Genomic DNA, 20,365 nt, shown 5'->3' on the forward strand with positions numbered 1-20,365 from the left:
TTCATATTTCATGGCAGATATGTTGAATTCTCCTTTGCCTCCTGTGTTCTGCACACCTGGTCTGAAAGTACACCAAGATAACTCCAAAGTTTCAATGGATGAAGTAAGAAGATCCAATGGTTCAATTCCTTCACCGGCTCTACCAAATTTTGAAACACCCTGGTTGAAAAAGCAATCTACTGTGAGTCTGATCTTCAGCCTAATGCAGTGGCTATACATAGACCCATAAATTCTATCAGCATTCTGCAATTACTGTTCTTAATCCTGATTTTGAAAAAAAAAAATTATTTGTATCTGACTGACCTATTGCTTGGATCTCAGGAAATAAAATCACTGAGACTTCTTTCAAAAATTGTTGCAAACTTGCCAAAATATAGATGTCCATTATTTCACGTGTATTATTATCAGTATGTATTATATTGTCATGAATGCAATCTTAAAACTGTACATGTCTACGCTTGGGCAGCTTACACCCCAGCGGTATGAATATTGACTTCTCTAACTTCAAGTGACTCTTGCCTTCCCTCTCTCTCCATCCCTCCCCCTTTCCAGTTCTCCGACTAGTTTGACAATGATCTATTCTACATTTTCCTTGATCTCCATCTCTTTTGGCTCTTTTCACACCTCACACAATAGACAATAGACACAGGAGTAGGCCATTCGGCCCTTCAAGCCAGCACCGTCATTCAATGTGATCATGGCTGATCGTCCACAATCAGTACCCTGTTCCTGCCTTCTCCCCATATCCCCTGACTCCACTATCTTTAAGAGCCCCATCTAGCTCTCTCTTGAAAGTATCCAGAGAACCGACCTCCTCTGAGGCAGAGAATTCCACACTCACAACTCTGTGTGAAAAAGTGTTTTCACATCTCCGTTCTAAATGGCTTACCCCTGTGTCCCCTGGTTCTGGATTCCCCCAATATCGGGAATATATTTCCTAACTCTAGTGTTTCCAAACCCTTAAAATCTTATATGTTTCAATAAGACGTCCTCTCATCCTTCTAAATTCCAGAGTATACAAGCCCAGCCACTCCATTCTCTTAACATATGACAGTCTCGCCATCCCAGGAATTAACCTGTGAACCTACGCTGCACTCCCTCAATGGCAAGAATGTCCTTTTCTCAAATTTGGAGACCAAAACTGCACACAATACTCCAGGTGTGGTCTAACTAGGGCCCCGTACAACTGCAGAAGGACCTCATTCCTCCCATACTCAACTTCTCTTGTTATGAAGGCCAGCGTCGTTCGCTTTCTTCACTGCCTGCTGTACTCGCATGCTTACTTTCATTGACTGATGAACAAGGACTCCAAGATCCCTTACTTCCCCTTTTCCCAACTTGACACCATTTAGATAATATAATCTGCCTTCCTGTTTTTGCTACCAAAGTGGATAACCTCACATTTATCCACTGCATCTGCCCACTCACTCAACCTGTCCAAGTCATCCTGCATTCTCATTGCATCTTTCTCACAGGTCACACTGCCATCCAGCTTTATGTCATCTGCAAATTTGCTAATGTTACTTATAATCCCTTCATTTAAATCATTAATATATATTGTAAATAGCTACGGCCCCAGCACCGAGCCTTGCAGTACCCCACAAGTCACTGCCTGCCATTCTGAAAGGGACCCGTTAATCCCTACTCTTTGTTTCCTGTCTGCCAACCAATTTTCTATCCATGTCAGCACTCTACCCCCAACACCATGTGCCCTAATTTTGCCCACTAATCTCCTATGTGGGACTGTATCGAATGCATTCTGAAAGTCCAGGTACACTATATCCACTGGCTCTCCCTTGTCCATTTTCCGAGTTACATCCTCATAAAATTCCAAAAGCATGATTTCCCCTTCATAAATCCATGCTGACATCTTGTTACTGCTATCCAAATGTGCTGCTATTTCATCTTTTATGATCAACTCCAGCATCTTTCCCACCACCGATGTCAGGCAAACTGGGCTCTAATCCCTGTTTTCTCTCCCCACCTTTCTTAAAAAGTGGGATAACATTAGCTACCCCCCAATCGACAGGAACAGATCCTGAATCTATAGAACATTGGAAAATGACCACCAATGCATCCATGATTTCTAGAGCCACTTCCTTAAGTACCCTAGGATGCAGACCATCAGGCCCTGGGGATTTATCAGCCTTCAGTCCCATCAGTCTACCCACACCTCCTTATCTCTGTATCCCCCTCTCCCCTGACTCAGTCTGAAGAAGGGTCTTGACCCAAATCGTTACCCGTTCCTTCTATCCAGAGATGCTGCTTATCCCGCTGTTATTCCAGCATTTTGTGTCTATCTTCGGTTTAAACCAGAATCTGCAGTTCCTGCATTAAAGTGGAATCTCTATCCTGACTTCATTGTTTAAATCCAATATGATCTATTAATGTTCTAATATTCTCATTTCTAAGAAAATCGATAAAAAATGATTAATCATGTTCTGAAGTGGCAATTGCCAATAAGCTGGCTGTCAATTCTCTCTTTTAATTCTGTAGTAACTGTTTCAGACCAGTTGCAACCTACATACAGCTAGAGACAAAATAATGTGGTTTGGATATAACCATATAACAATTACAGCACGGAAACAGGCCATCTCGTCCCTTCTAGTCCATGTCGAAAACTTACTCTCACCTAGTCCCATCTACCTGCACTCAGACCATAACCCTCCATTCCTTTCCCATCCATATACCTATCCAATTTATTTTTAAATGATAAAAACGAACCTGCCTTCACCACTTCCACTGGAAGCTCATTCCACACAGCTACCACTCTCTGAATAAAGAAGTTCCCCCTCATGTTGCCCCTAACTTTTGTCCCTTAATTCTCAAACCATTTACCATGTACGTCCTATTTTGATTTGTCCTGCCAAGATGTAGCACCTCACACTTATCAGCATTAAAATCCATCTGCCATCTTTCAGCCCACTCTTCCAAATGGCCTAAAATCTCTCTGTGGACTTTGAAAATCTACTTCATTATCCACAACACCACCTATCTTAGTATCATCTGCATACTTACTAATCCAATTTGCCACACCATCATCCAGATCATTGATGTATATGTCAAACAACAGTGGACCCAACACAGACCCCTGAGGCACCCCACTAGTTACCGGCCTCCAACCTATAAGACTGACTTTCCAAGGAAACAGTGGCACAGTTGGTACAGATGCTGCTTCACAGCTCCCGAGACCGAGATTCGATACTTACCTTGGGTGCTATTTTCATGGATCTTGCACATTCTCTCTGTGACCGCGTGAGCTTCCTCTGGGTGCTCTGGTGTCCTCCCACATCCCAAAGACGTGCAGGTTAATTGGACTCTGTAAATTGTCCCTTGTGTGTAGGGAGTGGATGCAAAAGTGGGATTACATTGAAACTAATGTGAACGGTTGATCGATGGTCAGCGTGGACTCGGTGGGCCAAAGGGCCTGTTTTCATGCTCTGTCTCTAAAATGACACATAGGACATTTGGTTTTCTCCTTTCTTTCTTATGTGGTCTGTGAGAAATGAGATTAACTGAGATCGCTCTAAGACCCGGCGTAGACTCAAAGGACTGGATATAACAAATTCTTCAATGTGATTAACCACTTAGCAGGCTCGGTTATACCACAGCTTCTGAGAGAGGGATCTTGGAAATGAACAGCACAAGACACTGGAAAAGGGAAAGCACTTGCCACAGAGGACCTTTGTTGGAACTTTTTTCTAGATCAGTGGCTTTGCTATTTTCTGCGTCACTACAAAATGGGCTTTCCCTACATTTGTATCCACAGGGCTGTTTTTCATAGTACCTCCATTACTCTTACCATCTGAAACTTGTATTGTTGTTCACTCTATGTATGTTTGCATCGTAAATTTGTTTAATGTTGCAAAATTATATCTGATCAATTAATGTACGTAGAAAATAGCACACTACCAGATCACTGCATTGAGTATCAAAGCAATAGGATGTAAAATTGTACCTTCCTAGCCCTTCCCACATTTACCCAATGGTCCACACAATACCTGCATGTTGAATTGGATTAGATAAGTGAAATAAAGAACCCACTTGCATTTTAAATCCACAAATTCAATTTGCATTTTTGGGTACCAATGAAAAGTGTACGGTGGGCAACCTGGAAAAGTGGTTAATATTACTCAGCTGATTTAAGTAGAAGAAACTCTTTAATGGGGAATCGTTACATTTCATTTTAAACCTTTTTTTGCAGTCTCAAATTTTAAGAAAAGAGGGAACTAAAGCATTTATGCAAAAAGCATCAGAAGAACCTCAGCTACTGTCTATGAACTCTGAAAATTACTTTTTGAATGGAGACACCATATCACCAACGCCTCTACCAATGATGACTAACTATGAAATTCTTTTTGACACACCAAAAATCCCAGAAATGACCACCACAATTCCAAGTGATGTCCTTGAGGTTGGTTTTGTTTCTTTTCACTACTCAATCATTGATGAGGCATGAGACAGCATAAAAGGATATGTCCACATTCTGATTTCAGAGGCTCTCCAAAACTTGTGCACTTGCTAAAGATCACAGTTAGCATCGTATCTAATTTGTGGTGTCTTATTTTAAGATAAATATTGAAACTTACTGATATATCATTATTATAAGAACATTTAAGAACGGGTTTTATGCCATAATTGGTTTTGACAAATTGGTAATTACAACAAAACACAAGACATAAGAAGAAAAAGGGTGCCTGGGGATTAAAAAAAAAAGATCTTTGGTATAGTTGAAAATATCATCCAATCTGACCATTACATTGTAACATCACAACTTTGGAAACGATGGGGAAAATGGAAAATATTGAGAGAAGAGTGGAACTAAGCCTTTGCAACTCTACTTTGTCATCATCCACCTTTTGTAAACGGGGTTGCCAAAACTTGCTGTTCTGGTTGATGCATATACCAAGTTCTGTTCCTCCTTGAATTTCAATAATATGTTGATTTAAAAATTATCGTCCTGGTTTTCAGATTTTTCTGCATAATTCCCAACAGCGTTCTGCATATCTCCAATTCTGGTTTCTCGCACATTCTGTCTTTTATTCGACTTCTGGCACTGAGTATTGCTTATAGAAGTTGGAATGTTATGTTGCAGTTGTACAAGACATTGGTGAGGCCACATTTGGAATATTACATTAAGTTTTGTTCACCCTGCTATAGGAAAAATGTCATCAAGATGGAAAGAGTGCCGAGAAGATTTACAAGGATGTTGCCAGGACTCAAAATTCCAGATTCAAGAGAGTTTATTGTCATGTGTCACAGATAGGGCAATGAAATTCTTGCTTTGCTTCGGCACAACAGAATATTGTAGGCATAAATAAATACAGAACAGAAGTGTGTCCGTATACCGTTGTGGAGTGCAGGAGGCTGAGGGGTGATCATGTAGAGGTGTATAAAATCATGAGAGGAATAGATAAGGTGAATGCACCGTCTCTTTACCCAGGGTAGGGGAATCAAGATCTAGAGCAGTGGTTCCCAACCTTTTTTTGGCCATGCCCCACCTAATCACCTCTTAAATCCTGATGCCCTCCCCTTGCTTTCCCTTGAGAGAAAACGGAGGAAATAGATATTATAAGGGTAACTTAGCAAAAGCTCTTTGAATCGCATTTCTAAATCCAATTCAATAAATCAGGTTCTCCCATGACCTCGCGCGCTTCGTGCGACGTGCATGAAGAGCGATGGCGTGGTGATTATGTAATAACTACACAATAAAGACCTTTTTTACCCCAAAAAATTATTTACTCAAAATAACATCTGAAACATAAACTACATATGTTTACCTGATGGAAAATCCAAAAAAATAAAAATCGAAAATTTGGACCCAGGCCTCCTCAGTCGCGCTCAATTGCCCCCCTTAAAAATCAAATTGCCCCCGTGGTGCGTACGCCCCACGTTGGGAACCACTGATCTAGAGGACGTAGATTTAAGATGAGATGGGAAAGATTTAACAGGAACCTGCAGGGAAACCTTTCCGTGCATAGGATGATGGTTGTATGGAGGAGTTGATCAGGTAGAATAACAGCATTTAAACGACAGTTGGACGGGTGCATGGATAGGAACAGTTTGGAATATGGGGCAAATGCAGGCAAATGAGATGGGACATCCTGGTTTGCATGAACAGGTTGTGCCGAAGGGCCTGTTTCCATACTCTAATTCTAAATGTCTCAACTGGCATGGCCCTGGCATCTGGAATTTCCTCTGAACCTTTCTATTTCTCAACCCCTCTTGCTAGTGCTCTCCTCAAGAGTTTCACTCGTTGATTTCAGTTTTGTTCATCAAATGTTTCCTTCTGTGGCATTGTCAAATTTATTCAATACTTGTGTAAAGCATTTTAGGGTTTTTTTTTATCTTAAAAACATTGTATAAATATGTGGCTGGTGTGGGACGTCAAGCTGAGATTGATGGGTTCAATGGACACCTTGCCTGATTTTATCTATTTTTGCATATTCATAATCTGTTCCTTAAAATTTAATGTCTATGCATCCAAGTAATAAGTAAAACTAAAATATATTACCATAGTTAAAATGATAGTTTCTAATTCTTTTTGCAATAAAATACTAACCATACAATCTCTGTGCCAGATTATATCATCGTATGATGTGAATTTGAAGACTCCTTATGGCCATAAATCTAGTAAAGAGAATTTCATCCATTCAATGCAATGATTATTGCAGCATGGAATAAATTTAAGGAGGAAAATAGGTAAGCAATTCGCATTTAAATGTATTTTTAATGTATTTCATTAACCCTCAATAATTTTGATTCAGTACTGCAACTAACATGATTCAAGGCTGCACCTCCTCAAAGAAAGTGTGATCCCTCTGATTCAATGTATTCATTAAAGCTTTTTTTTTAGTAAAGCTAATCATAGCAGAATATACTTACATTACGACTGGAATTAAAGGACACCTACTGCAGTTTTCAAGGATATTTGCAGGTCAATGATGTAATCAATACAAGGTGTAAATGAGGACATCTGTGTTGCAAAACTACATATATGGTGCAGCCTTTAATATTGTTATTTGGTCCAACCTGGTTAATTTTCTAGTGTTTGGATTCAGCCACCTATGTGATCTCTTCCAGTCCTGTGACCCTCAGCCTACTTCATAGGAACTATCAACCAAATCGAAGATGCAAATGTTCACAAATGCACTTTCAGTTTGAGGGTATAATGTTTTAAACTATTTTATAGTAAATATCAAGAAACAAAATGTTTAGTAAGTATGCTCAGCGGCTGGATAATTTTTAAGGAAGGGTGTGGTGGTAAAAATAGTTGTTCAGAGATGTTGGTGGAAAAGGCTGTTTAAGAAAAAATCAAGTGGCTCTTGATTAAAGTGCTATTTTTCTTGTACCTTTTATCAGTGCTCAAAAAGGGGGGGGGATCATTTTCTAATGATGTTTATATTTTTCCTAGAAAGTGACCTGTTTTGACGTGAAAAATTAAATGGAATATAACAACATTCAATTAACTGGAAAATTCAGAACTGGACTAGAAGAGTGCTTCTGGAAGTAGAACAGCTCAGTGCTGTTGAAAAGCAGGCTCGAAGCAACAACAGATCCACGTTGACTGAATTGGTTTACATAAATAGTAATGTAGAATAAATGTTCAGTTGTAATGAAGCACAAAGAGTTGTCTCCATACTTTCAATATGTTCTCCCCGTGATCTGCTTGGGTTTTCTTCGAGATCTTCGGATTCCTCCCACACTCCATAAATGTCCAGGTAATTGGTTTGGTGAAAATGTAAAATCGTCCCTAGTTTGTGTAGTGTACGGGGCTTGCTGGTCGTCGCGGACTCGGACCCAGTGGGCCTGTTTCCGTGCTGTATCTCTTAAAAAAACTGGATCTTTAAAAAAGATTTTAAACAGTGGTTGATGTATGTTTGGAGCCAGGGTGCCGGCCCTGACATGATGGATATTGTGCATCTTGTTCACTGTCCTTTGAAGCTTTAAGACCTATTGTATCTATTTTACATATTTTTGAGGCTGGAGTAAAATGCATTACTTAAGTTGTGACTGATCTTGACATTCAGTATGTGATTATGCAATTGATCTAATTCCCACATTCTAATACTTTGGTCATGATGATAACAGTGTAAAATTCTCAATTTTTATACAATTAATTGATTTGTGTATACTATGATTAACAAATAAACATATGCTGGACTCTGATTGCATTACGATTTCAGGCATTCGCTTTAATTGAAGAACCAGCCAGGGCAGACAATTTGTGAGGAGATGGTGCAGGTTTGAAGGGCCAAATGGCCTCCTCCTGCATCTATTTTCTATGAAACCCCAATTCAAACTCATTTCCATTTTGGCCTGTCTGCTAATCCAGTACTTGTTTTCTGTTTGCTTCCATGTGTATATGATTTTATTTATACAATTGTTAATTAATGTGTTAGGGATTACTACATATTTTAGCCTTTTTAAATGGCAACAGTTCCATCTTTTAAAAAGTTTGGGGTCATGGATGCTGGAGATTGATATTTTTCATTTTTCTCCCATATCTTCATGGGCACTTACCAAGATAGTAGCTTGAACATTTCCATTAATGGTAGTAATACCTGGCCTGCTTTTAAATATCATATAATGGAGAAGTTGTTAGGAGTTTAAACTACCTAGGTATTGCTTTAGCAAAATGCAAAGTGCTGGAGTAAACCCAGTGGGTCAGGCTCCATTTCAGGTTGGGACCCTAGCACTGTTTTGCTCAAGATTCCAGCAGTTCCTTGTCTCCGCTTCATTTTTGTTGTCAATTCAGCAATTGGTAGTACACAAATAATTAATTGCATTACGATTTGTGCATGCTAAAAGAAAGATGCTTTGCACTGTAGAACTAAGTATACCTATTCTTTTAGAGAAGCTTAATGGAATCAAACCAAGACAATATAGTTTTATGAAAGCTTAATTAGTCATTGTACATACAAAACAGTTCTTACAAATGGCAGAACTAATTTCCCCTCTACTACTTAGTAATGGTTGTCATCAGTTTTGTGTGCCTTTAATTTCCAACTATGGTTACCATACCATGTCATGCATGTGTATTTTCAGATTTACAGGCAAAATTGACGTGCACATCTGCCAAAATTGAACCTTTCATAACCTGCAGCCAGCTTAAAGTAGTTTCCTGCCATATACAGTCACTATAAAATCCTCAGCCTCACATATGGGCTGGACCGCTGGTTTCTGGTCACTTTGCCTCTCCTGCCTCCTCCGAAATGTTGATGGAATGCTAGAAGGGGTTCAACCTCGTGGTTTTATCCAGAAATTTGTATAAATTGTATTAATGCTGCAAAATAAAAATTCACAAAGAACACCTTTATTAAAGTCCAAACAAGTAACCAATTAAAAACCATAACTAAAGACAATACACAAATCCTACAAGTCTCTTCAATTTTCAAAAATACATCGTTTACAATGAAGTTAGAATATGGTTTTGTTTTATGTAATGGTTGGATTGTAGTAAGGCCAATAACAAATATTCCATAATGGCCCATTTGTTTCAAATACAAAACCTAGTTATGGAGGGTTTCTATCCCTCACTACACAAGAGGATGTGGAAAGAACATCAATAAGGTCTCATACGGCCGGGAGGCGGTGGTGCTCGACTAGGCGGTGTAATTGCAATGTCCAGATAGTCCCCAATCTGAAATTTTTGTGATTGTAATGTCATGGAGTCATCTGGTCCTTTCCTTCCTGAAACCGTGGTGCCAATTTCTTTAACTCTGTTATATAAAAAAAAATCCATAAATTAGCACCAGCAGTAATTTTTCTTCTATAAACCCCTTACAGGAACACAAACATGTTTTTTTTTAAAACCCGAATCAAACCCTTTTCCTGTTAATTCCAAGCGGTTGGACTTTAATTCACATCTTAAATTTATTGGTGCTTGTTGATGCATGATTATCATTTAAACATTCTTCATAGAGGAAGTCTTCAAATAGACCATGGGCTTTTTTCCTTTCATTTCGTGACCCAAATCACGTATCTACCTGTATTTATAACATATTGTGTAAAAATATTATAGAAGTCATACCTGTAACTCGTCAAGACCAAAACCTGCAAATATTTTTAAAATATGAGAAACACCTCCAATTTTCAGAGTAGTAATTGTCTAATCAATGCACGTCTGACATTGAGTCGGATGCCAATTGACCAATCACGGGCTTTGTTTCATGGTAGCGAGCACACGGGGATCATGGCTGCCTCCTAATTACATCAAAACATCAGTCTGAAGAAGAGTCGACCCGAAACGTCACCTATTCCTTCACTCCGTAGATGCTGCCCCACCTGCTGAGTTTCTCCAGCATTTTTGTCTACCTTCAAAACAATAGCAAGGTTTCAAAGGAATAAAGGGAATGCTAACCATGCTGATAATTTTGTTTTACAATTGATTTATCATTGTAAAGTTATGATGTGAACTGTTAAATAAAAATGTAGAGCTGGGTTAGGGTCAGTCAGTCACGCTATCAGCCCGCCGGTGGATGCTGCGAAGTGGCGGTCGAGCTGTCGACCCGCCAGTGGATGCTGCGGGCCAGCCAGTGTTGCAGCGAGCGAGCGGACCATCATCACCATGATGATCCAGAAGGGCATGCTAGCCGAGGTGGACGCGCTGAGCGGCCACACGTACGGAGCCCGCAGCCAGTCCCAAAGCGGCTCCAGCAGTGAGCAGCTCTGGAAGGGGGGCGAGTTAGGGTTAGACATTTTCCTCTCAGGGCTATCCCCCAGCCTGGCACTGCCCCAGTCCCACTATGGCAGTCAGTGGGGCTCAGTAAACGGGGGAACTCACAGGATCTGCCCTCACCCATTAATTAGGCGGGTTCAGGAGCCGGTGAAATGCGGGACCTTTGCGGCAGTCTCATTCAACATACACACTCACAATTATATTCATCACATTAGATTTATAAATATAATTATATATAACTCCAGTCGTATTCACGTTATATATATATATATATATATATATGGTATAATATATGGTATAATATATGGTTTAAATAGACCGCAGCGCGGAATTAGGCTCCCCAGAGTAATATGAGCATTCAGCACTAGATGGCACGTACTTTTTTGTTCTAATTTTCGAATTAGCTTAATTAATTAGTGTGCAACTTTTGACACTGACGAGTTATGAATTCCTTCTCAATTATATTTTATTTAAATAAGTGCCAAATTTAAAGTAGATAGCAGACATGGGTCACAAAACTTAAATTCTAGACACATTTTTGATGCATGGCCCACAGCCTAAAATTATGCATTGATGTTCCTCAATTGTCTTTAGTATCAGCAGCATTAAATATGATCACTACCATCTTAAAACTGAAACAAATTACCTTTTTGTAAATGTCACCTATTCTGACATTAAGCAATCTTCCATTCTATTACTCGATGCAAAGAAATCTCAGGTTTAACAGTTCATCATTAATTGATGGCATTCCCAATTATTCAGCCTCATCTCTGGAATCTCAACATATTGGGTAATAAAATTGACGTCAGCACACCATGTGAACTTTTACCATGTCACCTCCACCAGGAAATACTCACATTGTCTACATTTAAAAAACTGATCTATATATTCAACATTTCCAACAAAGTATCTTTAGAAGCATTAAAAATAATGATTAAAATGTTATTATATATTGGAATTAATGGATACCACACTAAAATTGGATATGACAGCGAATGATTAGGGATAGTAAGAAAGAACTGCAGATGCTGTTTTAAATCAAAGGTATACACAAAATGCTGGAGTAACTCAGGCAGCATCTCTGGAGAGAAGAAATGGGTGACTTTTCAGGCCGAGGCCCTTCTTCAGTCTGAACATCAGCATTTTGTGTCTACCTAGGGATAGTAAGCATGGTTTTGGGCATGGAAGGTTGTGTTTCATGAATTTGATTGATTTTTTGAAGTAGTAGTAGTAGTCTATGTGGACTAACAGTGAAGTATATGGACTTCAGCAAGGTCATTGATAATGTTCAATATGGAAGGTTGCACTGGAAGGTTAGATCACATGGAACCCAGCTGGCTAATTGAGTACACAATTGGCTTTATGGTAGGAAGCAGAAAGTGGTGCTGGAAGGTTGTTTTTCCAGTGGGAGTGGAATTTTATGACTAGTGGTGTGCCTCATGGATCAGGGCCCATTGATGTTTGTCATCTATATCAGAGATTTGGATGAGAATGTACATTGCAGATGCCATTGGCTTTATAGACAGGGCAGATGGTCATCAAGAATTACAGCAGAATCTTGATCAGCTGGGCAAGTGGGTCAGGTAGCATCTTTGGAGAATAGGGTCTGATTAAGAATCTTGACTTCAATCTTGGTTTCATCAGGCCAGAGCACAAGAGAAAACAACCCTTTTGGCAAACTCCAAGCAGGCTGTCATGTGCCTTTTACTGAGGAGTGGCTTCCGTCTGGCCACTCTACCATAAAGGCCTGAGTGGTGGTGTGATGCAGAAATAGTTGTCCTTCTGGAAGGTTCTCCCATCGCCACAAAGGAACTCTGGAGCTCTGTCACCTCCCTGACCAAGGCCCATCTCTCCTGATTGCTCAGTATGGCCGGGCGACCAGCTCTATGAAGAGTCCTGGTGTTCCAAAGTTCTTCCATTTAAGAATTACGGAGGCCACTGTGCTCTTCAGGACCTGCAATGCGTCAGAAATTCTTTTATACCCTTCTCCAGATCTGTGTCTCAACACAATCCTGTCTCTGGGTGAGGTCTACGGACAATTCCTTCGTCTTCAGCAAAAATATCTAAACCCCTGTTTTCACTTTTTCATTATGGGGTATTGTGTGTAGATTGATGATAATAAAAAAATAATTTAATCCATTTTAGAATAAGGCTGTAACGTAACAAATTGTGGAAAAAGTGAAGGGGTCTGAATATTTTCTGAAGGCACTGTAAAATCACAACATCAACATCCATCTTGAGATGTACAAATTACGGGAAATGCTGATCTTTTTTGTGTGCCTAAAATGAGCCGTCTGGTGTACAATGAATTTGGTAATTGTGTACTAACCTGTAACCGGGTCGTTTAGGATCCGGATACACAATTGCAAAGCTGAAATGTGTTCCTTTCTTCCGTGCCTCTGGATAAACTTCCTTCACTAAGCTAGTTAACTCCTTTAATGTAGCATCCATCCTTAATTATAAAACACAAACATTATATTAAAAAAAGTTGTTCCTTACATACATTCACAAAGCATGTTGTAATACCAATAGGTTTGAGAATAGACTTTTTACAATGTTGTCTTCTATTAAGTAAATAAATGGTAAGGCTATAGCCATCAGTACCATAATAATCAGATACGTGTTAGCAAATGAAGAACAATACTTACCAAGTATAGATCTGAAGCTCACTAGATGGGACATTTCCTCTGGCAAAATCATCCATTCTGTGATGTCTCCCATTATTAGTTGTGAATACTCTCAGCAGAAGAGGGCAGGTCTAAATGTATGTAAAATATAATGAATAATGTAACACAGGATGAAGAAATTCCAAAATAATTGTTTCTAAAGCACAGCACCATAAACTAAATATTGTTGCTCTTCATGGTGAAAGCCGAAGTCAGGTTAAGAGGGAGACAAAGAATGCGCCAAATTTAATCACCGAATATTTCAATAACATTAGTAAGTTATAGGCTAAGAATTTGCCCATGATCGACTGGGCAGTGTCCCTCACTTTTTGTAATCTTTGTTCATGGGCTTTTGAGTTACCAATCCATATGCTCTCTACCATACTTTTATAGAAGTTCAAGAGAGTACGCATCAATATTTAGAACCTCCTCAATCTTCTAAGGAAGTAGAGGCATTGATGAGCTTTCTTTATGATTGCATGATTCTGCTGGGTCCAGGGCAGTTCCTCAGAAATATACATTCCCAGGGACCCGAAGTTGTTAACTCTGTCCACCACTGACTTGTCGATGAAGTCAAGAATCAGTTCCTTGGTCTTGCTGACGTTGAGAACGAGGTTGTCATACTACCACCATTCACTTAGACGATCGATCTTCTATATTATGACTCCTCATGCACAATTGATCCAACAACGGCAGTGTCATCGGCGAATTTAAATAGTTGGAACAGTATCCAGTTAGTCATGGATATAGAGAGAGTAGAGCAGGGGTCCGAGCATGCAACCTCTGTGCTGATGGTTTGAGGACCAAGAATTGCTGCCAATTTGCACCAATTGTGTTCTGTTGATGAAGTTGAGCATCCAGTTGCAAAGCAATACAGAGACCCAGTTCCATATGCTTCCAACAAGTTTACAAATTAGATTGCTTTTGAAAATATTGTATTTTCACAAAAGCGCCATTATAAAAATTAAAGAAGTACAACGTAGCAAAGATGAGCGGGAAGCAAGAGGATTGGGTAATGTTTAAAGAACAGAAGATAACTAAAAAGACAGGACGGGGAGAAAAGATGAGGTACGAAGGTAAGCTAGCCAAGAATATAAAGCAGGATAGTAAAAGTTTCTTTAGGTATGTGAAGAGGAAAAAATTAGTTAAGACCAAAGTTGGATCTTTGAAGACCGAAAAAGGTGAATTTATTATGGGGAACAAGGAAATGGCAGATGAGTTGAACAGGTACTTTGGATCTGTCTTCACTAAGGAGGACACAAACAATCTTCCTGATATAGTAATGGCCAGAGGATCTTGGGTGACAGAGGAACTGAAGGAAATCCACATTAGGCAGGAAATGGTGTTGGATAGACTGATGGGACTGAAGGCTGATAAATCCCCAGGGCCTGATGGTCTGCATCCCAAGGTACTTAAGGAAGTGGCTCTAGAAATTGTGGATGCATTGGTGATAATTTCCAATGTTCTATAAGATCTCAGGATCAGTTCCTGGGGATTGGAGGGTAGCTAATGTTATCCCACTTTTTAAGAAAGGCGGGAGAGAGAAAACGTGGAATTATAGACCAGTTAGCCTGACATCGGTGGTGGGGAAGATGCTGGAATCAATTATAAAAGATGAGATAGCCGCACATTTGGATAGCAGTAACAGGATCGGTCTGAGTCAGCATGGATTTACAAAGGGAAAATCATGCTTGACTAATCTTCTGGAATTTTTTGAAGATGTAACTAGGAAAATGGACATGGGAGAGTCAGTGGATTTAGTGTATCTGGACTTTCAGAAAGCATTTGATAAGGTCCCACATAGGAGATTAGTGGGAAAAATTAGGGCACATGGTATTGGGGGTAGAGTGCTGACATGGATAGAGAAGTGGTTGGCAGACAGGAAACAAAGAGTAGGGATTAACGGGTCCCTTTCAGAATGGCAGGCAGTGACTAGTGGAGTACCGCAAGGCTCGGTGCTGGGACTGCAGCTATTTACAATATACATCAATGATTTGGATGAAGTGATTCAAAGTAACATTAGCAAATTTGCAGATGACACAAAGCTGGGTGGCAGTGTGAACTGTGAGGAAGATGCTATGAGAATGCAGGGTGACTTGGACAGGTTGGGGGAGCGGGCAGATGCATGGCAGATGAAGTTTAATGCGGATAAAGGTGAGGTTATCCCCTTTGGTAGCAAAAACAGGAAGGCAGATTACTATCTAAATGGCGTCAAGTTGGGAAAAGGGGAAGTGGAACGGGATCTGGGGGGTCCTTGTACATCAGTCTATGAAAGTAAGCATGCAGGTACAGCAGGCAGTGAAGAAAGCGAATGGCATGTTGGCCTTTATAAGAGGAATCGAATATAGGAGCAAAAAGGTCCTTCTGCAGTTGTACAGAGCCCCAGTGAGACCACACCTGGAGTATTGTGTGCAGTTTTGGTCTCCTAATTTACGGAAGGATATTCTTGACATTGAGGAAGTGCAGCGTAGGTTTACAGGGTTAATTCCCGGGATGGTGGGACTGTCATATGCTGAGAAAATGGAGCGGCTGGGCTTGTACACTCTGGAGTTTAGAAGAATGAGAGGGATCTCATTGAAATATATAAGATTGTTAAGGGCTTGGTCACGTTAGAGGCAGGAAACATGTTCCCGATGTTGGGGGAGTCCAGAACCATGGGCCACAGTTTAAGAATAAGGAGTAAGCCATTTAGATCGGAGGCGAGGAAACACTTTTTCCCCCACAGAGAGTGGCGAGTCTGTGGAATTCTCTGCCTCAGGTGGATGCAGGTTCTCTGGATGCTTTCAAGAGAGCTAGATAGGGCTCTCAAAAATAGCGGAGTCAGAGGTTATGGGGAGAAGGCAGGAACGGGGTACTGATTGGGGATGATCAGCCATAGGCTTAAAGGGCCAATGGCCTACTCCTGCACATATTTTCTATTGTCTATAGTTATCATACATACTTTTAGGTAAAAACAAAATAGCCAGATACATTCAAGGATTTATCCACTTCCTCTTTTTAACTCCAACTGCAGTAGCCCACCAACCTAGCTTATTTTTTAAAACAATAAATTTAAGATAGACTGTGAAAAGTAACTCAGCGGGTCAGACAGCACCTCTGGAGAAAAGTTTTGGGTCGAGACTCTTCTTCAGACTGAGAATCAGGGGAAAGGGAAACGAGAGATATAGATGGTGGCATAGAGAGATATAGAACAAATGAATGAATGATGAAAACTAACCGTTCCCATTCCCACAATGACCTTTCTGTCCTGGGCCTGCTCAGCTGTCTGACCTGCTTACTACAGCTTTTTGTGTCTATCTTCGGTTTAAACCAGCGTCTGCTGTTCTTTCCTACACCTTAAATAGATTTGCAAGATTCAAACTCTAAATTTATCAGAACCTTGTCCAGGCTATCCAACAGAGTTATTTAAGTTATCTGTCTCAATCCATTTTCTCAGGCATTACCCTGATATGTTTTCATGAATATAAACTAAGGAAGAATATATTCAGATTATCAATGTTGCCTTCGCTGCCAGGTGGCTCCAAGATAAAGGAAGTGATCCACGTTTTGAGAAACGTTCTTGTTGGACATTGTTGTACCCGGGCAGCAGATTGGCAGAAGCCCATCCTCTCATATATCAAGAGTGTTTAGTTGTTCCATTACCGGTAGACTTGACAATTGAATTCTTATTAGCTGCACCTTAACAGACCGCAAACACAATAACAGATAAACACATAATAATCAATAATACAATTGATAACAGTTATACTAGGTAACTATAACAGAGCAAAACTGAAGTTCGTAGTGCCACCATTGTGGTGGACCAATAGACCTCAACAATGTTGAAGTATCTCTGCGTGTCATAGTTATAAGCAAATTGTTCGAATGCGTACGTTCTTTCCTCCTACTGTTCTTTAGAGCACAGATTTTCTGTTGGTCCTTAATCTTCTGATGTCAGGAGAACTTCAATCACATATTCACCATCTCATCACTGCCTGCGGTGGGGCGACAGAGCACCATTCCTGGAATATTTTACTTTGAGATACTCAAACTATACAAGAGGCGCCATTTTATAGCCCCAGCTGCAGTTGGCCACAAAGGCCCATTGCAGCCGTCCCTTCCATTTTGGCCACTCGAGAGCAGTTCAAACGACAATGACATTCAATTCTGTACAGTTCTTTGTTCAATGTGCCAGCACAACCTTTGGCCATCTGAGGAAGCGTGTTTGAAAAATCAAGATCTGAAATCTGGCACAAAGCTCAAGGTCTACTGAGCAACAGTGATCCTACATCGTGTCTGATTCCGAGACATGGACCACCTATAAAGTTTTGAAGAGATAACACCAACACTGTCTCTGCAAATTGCTCTGAATACACTATCAAGTTAAGCGTCAACAACCCCAGCACTCTTGACCATAGTGGTTCAGTCAGCTTCAATGGGCTGGGCACACCTTTTGCGTCACCTCAATCTGAAGAAGGGTCCTGACCCAATCTCCATGTTCTCCAGAGATGGTGCCTGACCCACTGAGTTTGTTTGTGTCCTTTTGTGTCAACCAGCATTTTTGAAGTGTAGTTACTGTGGATAGGGCCTCAAGGAAACTGGTCTAGTGCAGATACATGGTTCTCTGAAAGTTGCTCCATATTTAGATATCCCAATAAACAAGGCTTTTGGTGCAATGGGCTTCATCAGTCAGGGTATTGAGTAAAGATGTTGAGAAGTTACGTTACAGTTGTACTAGACGTTGGTGAGACCACATGCCACTGATATTCCTGACAATAATGACCTTGAATACAGCACTTTATCATATGCCTTCTGAGAGTCTTAATGTACATCCTATTGTCTATGGAACACCCTGCCCTTTTACTCAACTGTCTGAAATTATCCTTGACGAAGCCAACGTTTCTTTCATGACCACTTTTAAAAGAAAAATCACACCAGGAGATAGACCAACTCACCAAGGACAACACCAAAATCTCAAGATCTGAAATCTAGCACAAAGCTCAAGGTCTACTGAGCAGCAGTGATCCTACCTGGTATCTGATTCTGAGACATGGACCACCTATAAAGTTTTGAAGTGATAACACCAACACTGTCTCTACAAAGTGCTCCACCACAGTGCTCTGGAGCAGATGATAGAGTTGCTGCCTCACAGTGCCAGAGATTCGGGTTCAATCCTGACTACGGGTGCTGTCTGTGTGGAGTTTAACGTGTGGTTTTCTTCACATGGCAAAGGCATGTGGATTTGTCGGTTAATTGGCCTCTGTAAAATTGCCATTAATGTGTAGGGAATTAATTAGAAAGTGGGATAACATAGAACAATTGTGAGCAGATTCACTGTCAGCATGGGCTTGGTGGGCCATAAGGCCCGTTTCCATACTGTATTTTTAAACTAAACTAAAATTGCATGGACAAGGGACTACAAACCTCCCTAACCACTGGCCAAGTAACCTCTTTAAAACCCTCAGCACTGAAGCACATCTAACAACATTGTCTGTCCACTGCGACCCATCTGATCATAAGCACCATCTCCTTTTTCCATTTTCAGGGCTCAATTTAATTTTGTGTTATGACCGCTGTCTAATTCATTTGTGATCAGGGCATAAAACATCATGAACAAAACACAAAGTGCTGGTCAGGCAGCGTCTGTGGAAGGAATGGACAGACGAGGGTTTGGGTCAGGAGCCTTCTGAGCCCCGAGGAAATTAACGCTGGTTAAAATGAAGAAGATAGTGATCAGCCAGTAACAGATCAGTCTCAATATGTACCCACATTTCTGCGCTGATCATGTGCCTGGTTAAATATAATTATTTGGGTGGCTGGGATAGAGGCCACGAATGGGGCAGATGACAGGGTGCAGAGTCAGGAGAGAGAGGAGGGGGTATGGATGTGGTAACAGGCTGGGGATGGGACCAGTGTGTTGGGCTGGGGGCCAGGACAAGAGGCTGATACATGGGCTGAGGATCCGGGAACGGGGGTTGGTGCAGAGGAGGGTGGGGGTGCAGTTCAGGGGACGGGGGGGTGAGGGGAACGAGGGTGGTACAGAGGATGGTGGTGGTGCAGCGGGGTGGTGGGGGGTGCAGGGAACGAGGATGGTGTAGGTATGGGGGGGGGGGGTGCAGGGGTGGGGGTGAGGGGTGGTGCAGGGAACGAGGGGTTGGTGCAGAGGATGGTGGTGGTACAGAGGGTGGTGGGTGGGGGTGCAGAGGGTGGTGGGGGTTGCAGGGAACGAGGGTGGTGCAGATATGGGAGGTGGTACAGAGGACGGGGGTGGTGCAGAGGGCGTAGGGGGTGCAGGTATGGGGGGGGGGTACAAGGGACGGGGTGGTACAGGGAACGGGGGTGGTGCAGGGGTGGGGTAGGGGGGTGGTACAAGGGACGGGGTGGTGGGGGTGGGGGTGGGGTAGTGGTGTGGGGGTGGGGTGGGGGTTGGTGCAGAGGGCGGTGGGGGTGCAGGTATGGGGGAGTGGTACAGAGAGAGGGTGGTGCGGGGTAGGGGGTGGTACAGGTATGGGGGGGGTGGGGGTGGTGCAGAGAGAGGGGGGTAGGGGGGCAGGGGTGGGGGGTGGGTGCAGGGAACGACGGTGGTGCAGGTATGGGGGTGGGGGGGTGGGTGCAGGTATGGGGGCTGGTAACGGGGACGGGGGTGGTGCAGGTATGGGGGCTGCAGGGGTGGGGGGGTGGGGAGTGGTACAGAGGACGGGGGTGAGCCGTTTTGCAGATGCCCAGGTTCGAGGCCACCGCCGCGGCAGCGCCGCCTCCCAACGCGCGCCCTCCTCCAGACCGGGCCCGCGGCCTACATCCGATCCTCGGCCTCGGCGGCCTGGCGTAAACCCCGCCGCCACTGCAGCCGCCATCGCCACGTGTACTCGCCTTCTCTCGATCCACCGGCTTCTCCGGCTCCTTCTTGATCTCCTCCTGCGTAACTCTAGACTCCACGGCCATGTTCCCCGCCCGCCTTTCCCTCAGCGATGGCGACCGCACCATCGGTGTCGAGTGGGGCCCCGCGCGCGCGCGCACACGCGCATGGCAGTCGGCCATC

At 42.1% G+C, this 20,365-nt stretch overlaps 2 protein-coding genes across 3 annotated transcripts in view; one reads left to right on the plus strand and one right to left on the minus strand.

Annotated features, from left to right (window-relative positions):
* Positions 1 to 8,167, plus strand: part of ska3 (spindle and kinetochore associated complex subunit 3) — a 30,096-nt gene extending 21,929 nt beyond the window's left edge. Inside the window, exons 7-10 of one of the 2 annotated variants that reach the window (XM_055636978.1) lie at positions 18 to 181; positions 4,205 to 4,414; positions 6,582 to 6,702; positions 7,415 to 8,167. In XM_055636978.1, the coding sequence (XP_055492953.1) occupies positions 18 to 181; positions 4,205 to 4,414; positions 6,582 to 6,665 (458 nt within the window). In that variant the 3' untranslated portion in view covers positions 6,666 to 6,702; positions 7,415 to 8,167. The remainder of the gene's footprint in view (positions 1 to 17; positions 182 to 4,204; positions 4,415 to 6,581; positions 6,703 to 7,414) is intronic. The other variant, XM_055636979.1, reaches the window with a different exon arrangement.
* A 1,133-nt stretch (positions 8,168 to 9,300) lies between these two features.
* On the minus strand, positions 9,301 to 20,356 carry sap18 (Sin3A-associated protein). Its single transcript, XM_055636980.1, has 4 exons — positions 20,197 to 20,356; positions 13,330 to 13,439; positions 13,011 to 13,133; positions 9,301 to 9,722 (listed from the first exon to the last, which is right to left on the minus strand). Exons 1-4 carry the CDS (start codon positions 20,308 to 20,310, stop codon positions 9,566 to 9,568), a joined length of 504 nt encoding a protein of 167 aa, XP_055492955.1. The 5' UTR covers positions 20,311 to 20,356; the 3' UTR covers positions 9,301 to 9,565.
* Between the last annotated feature and the right edge of the window lie 9 nt (positions 20,357 to 20,365).

Source organism: Leucoraja erinacea, chromosome 6 (genome assembly GCF_028641065.1).
Source record: "Leucoraja erinacea ecotype New England chromosome 6, Leri_hhj_1, whole genome shotgun sequence".
NCBI lineage: Eukaryota > Metazoa > Chordata > Chondrichthyes > Rajiformes > Rajidae > Leucoraja > Leucoraja erinaceus.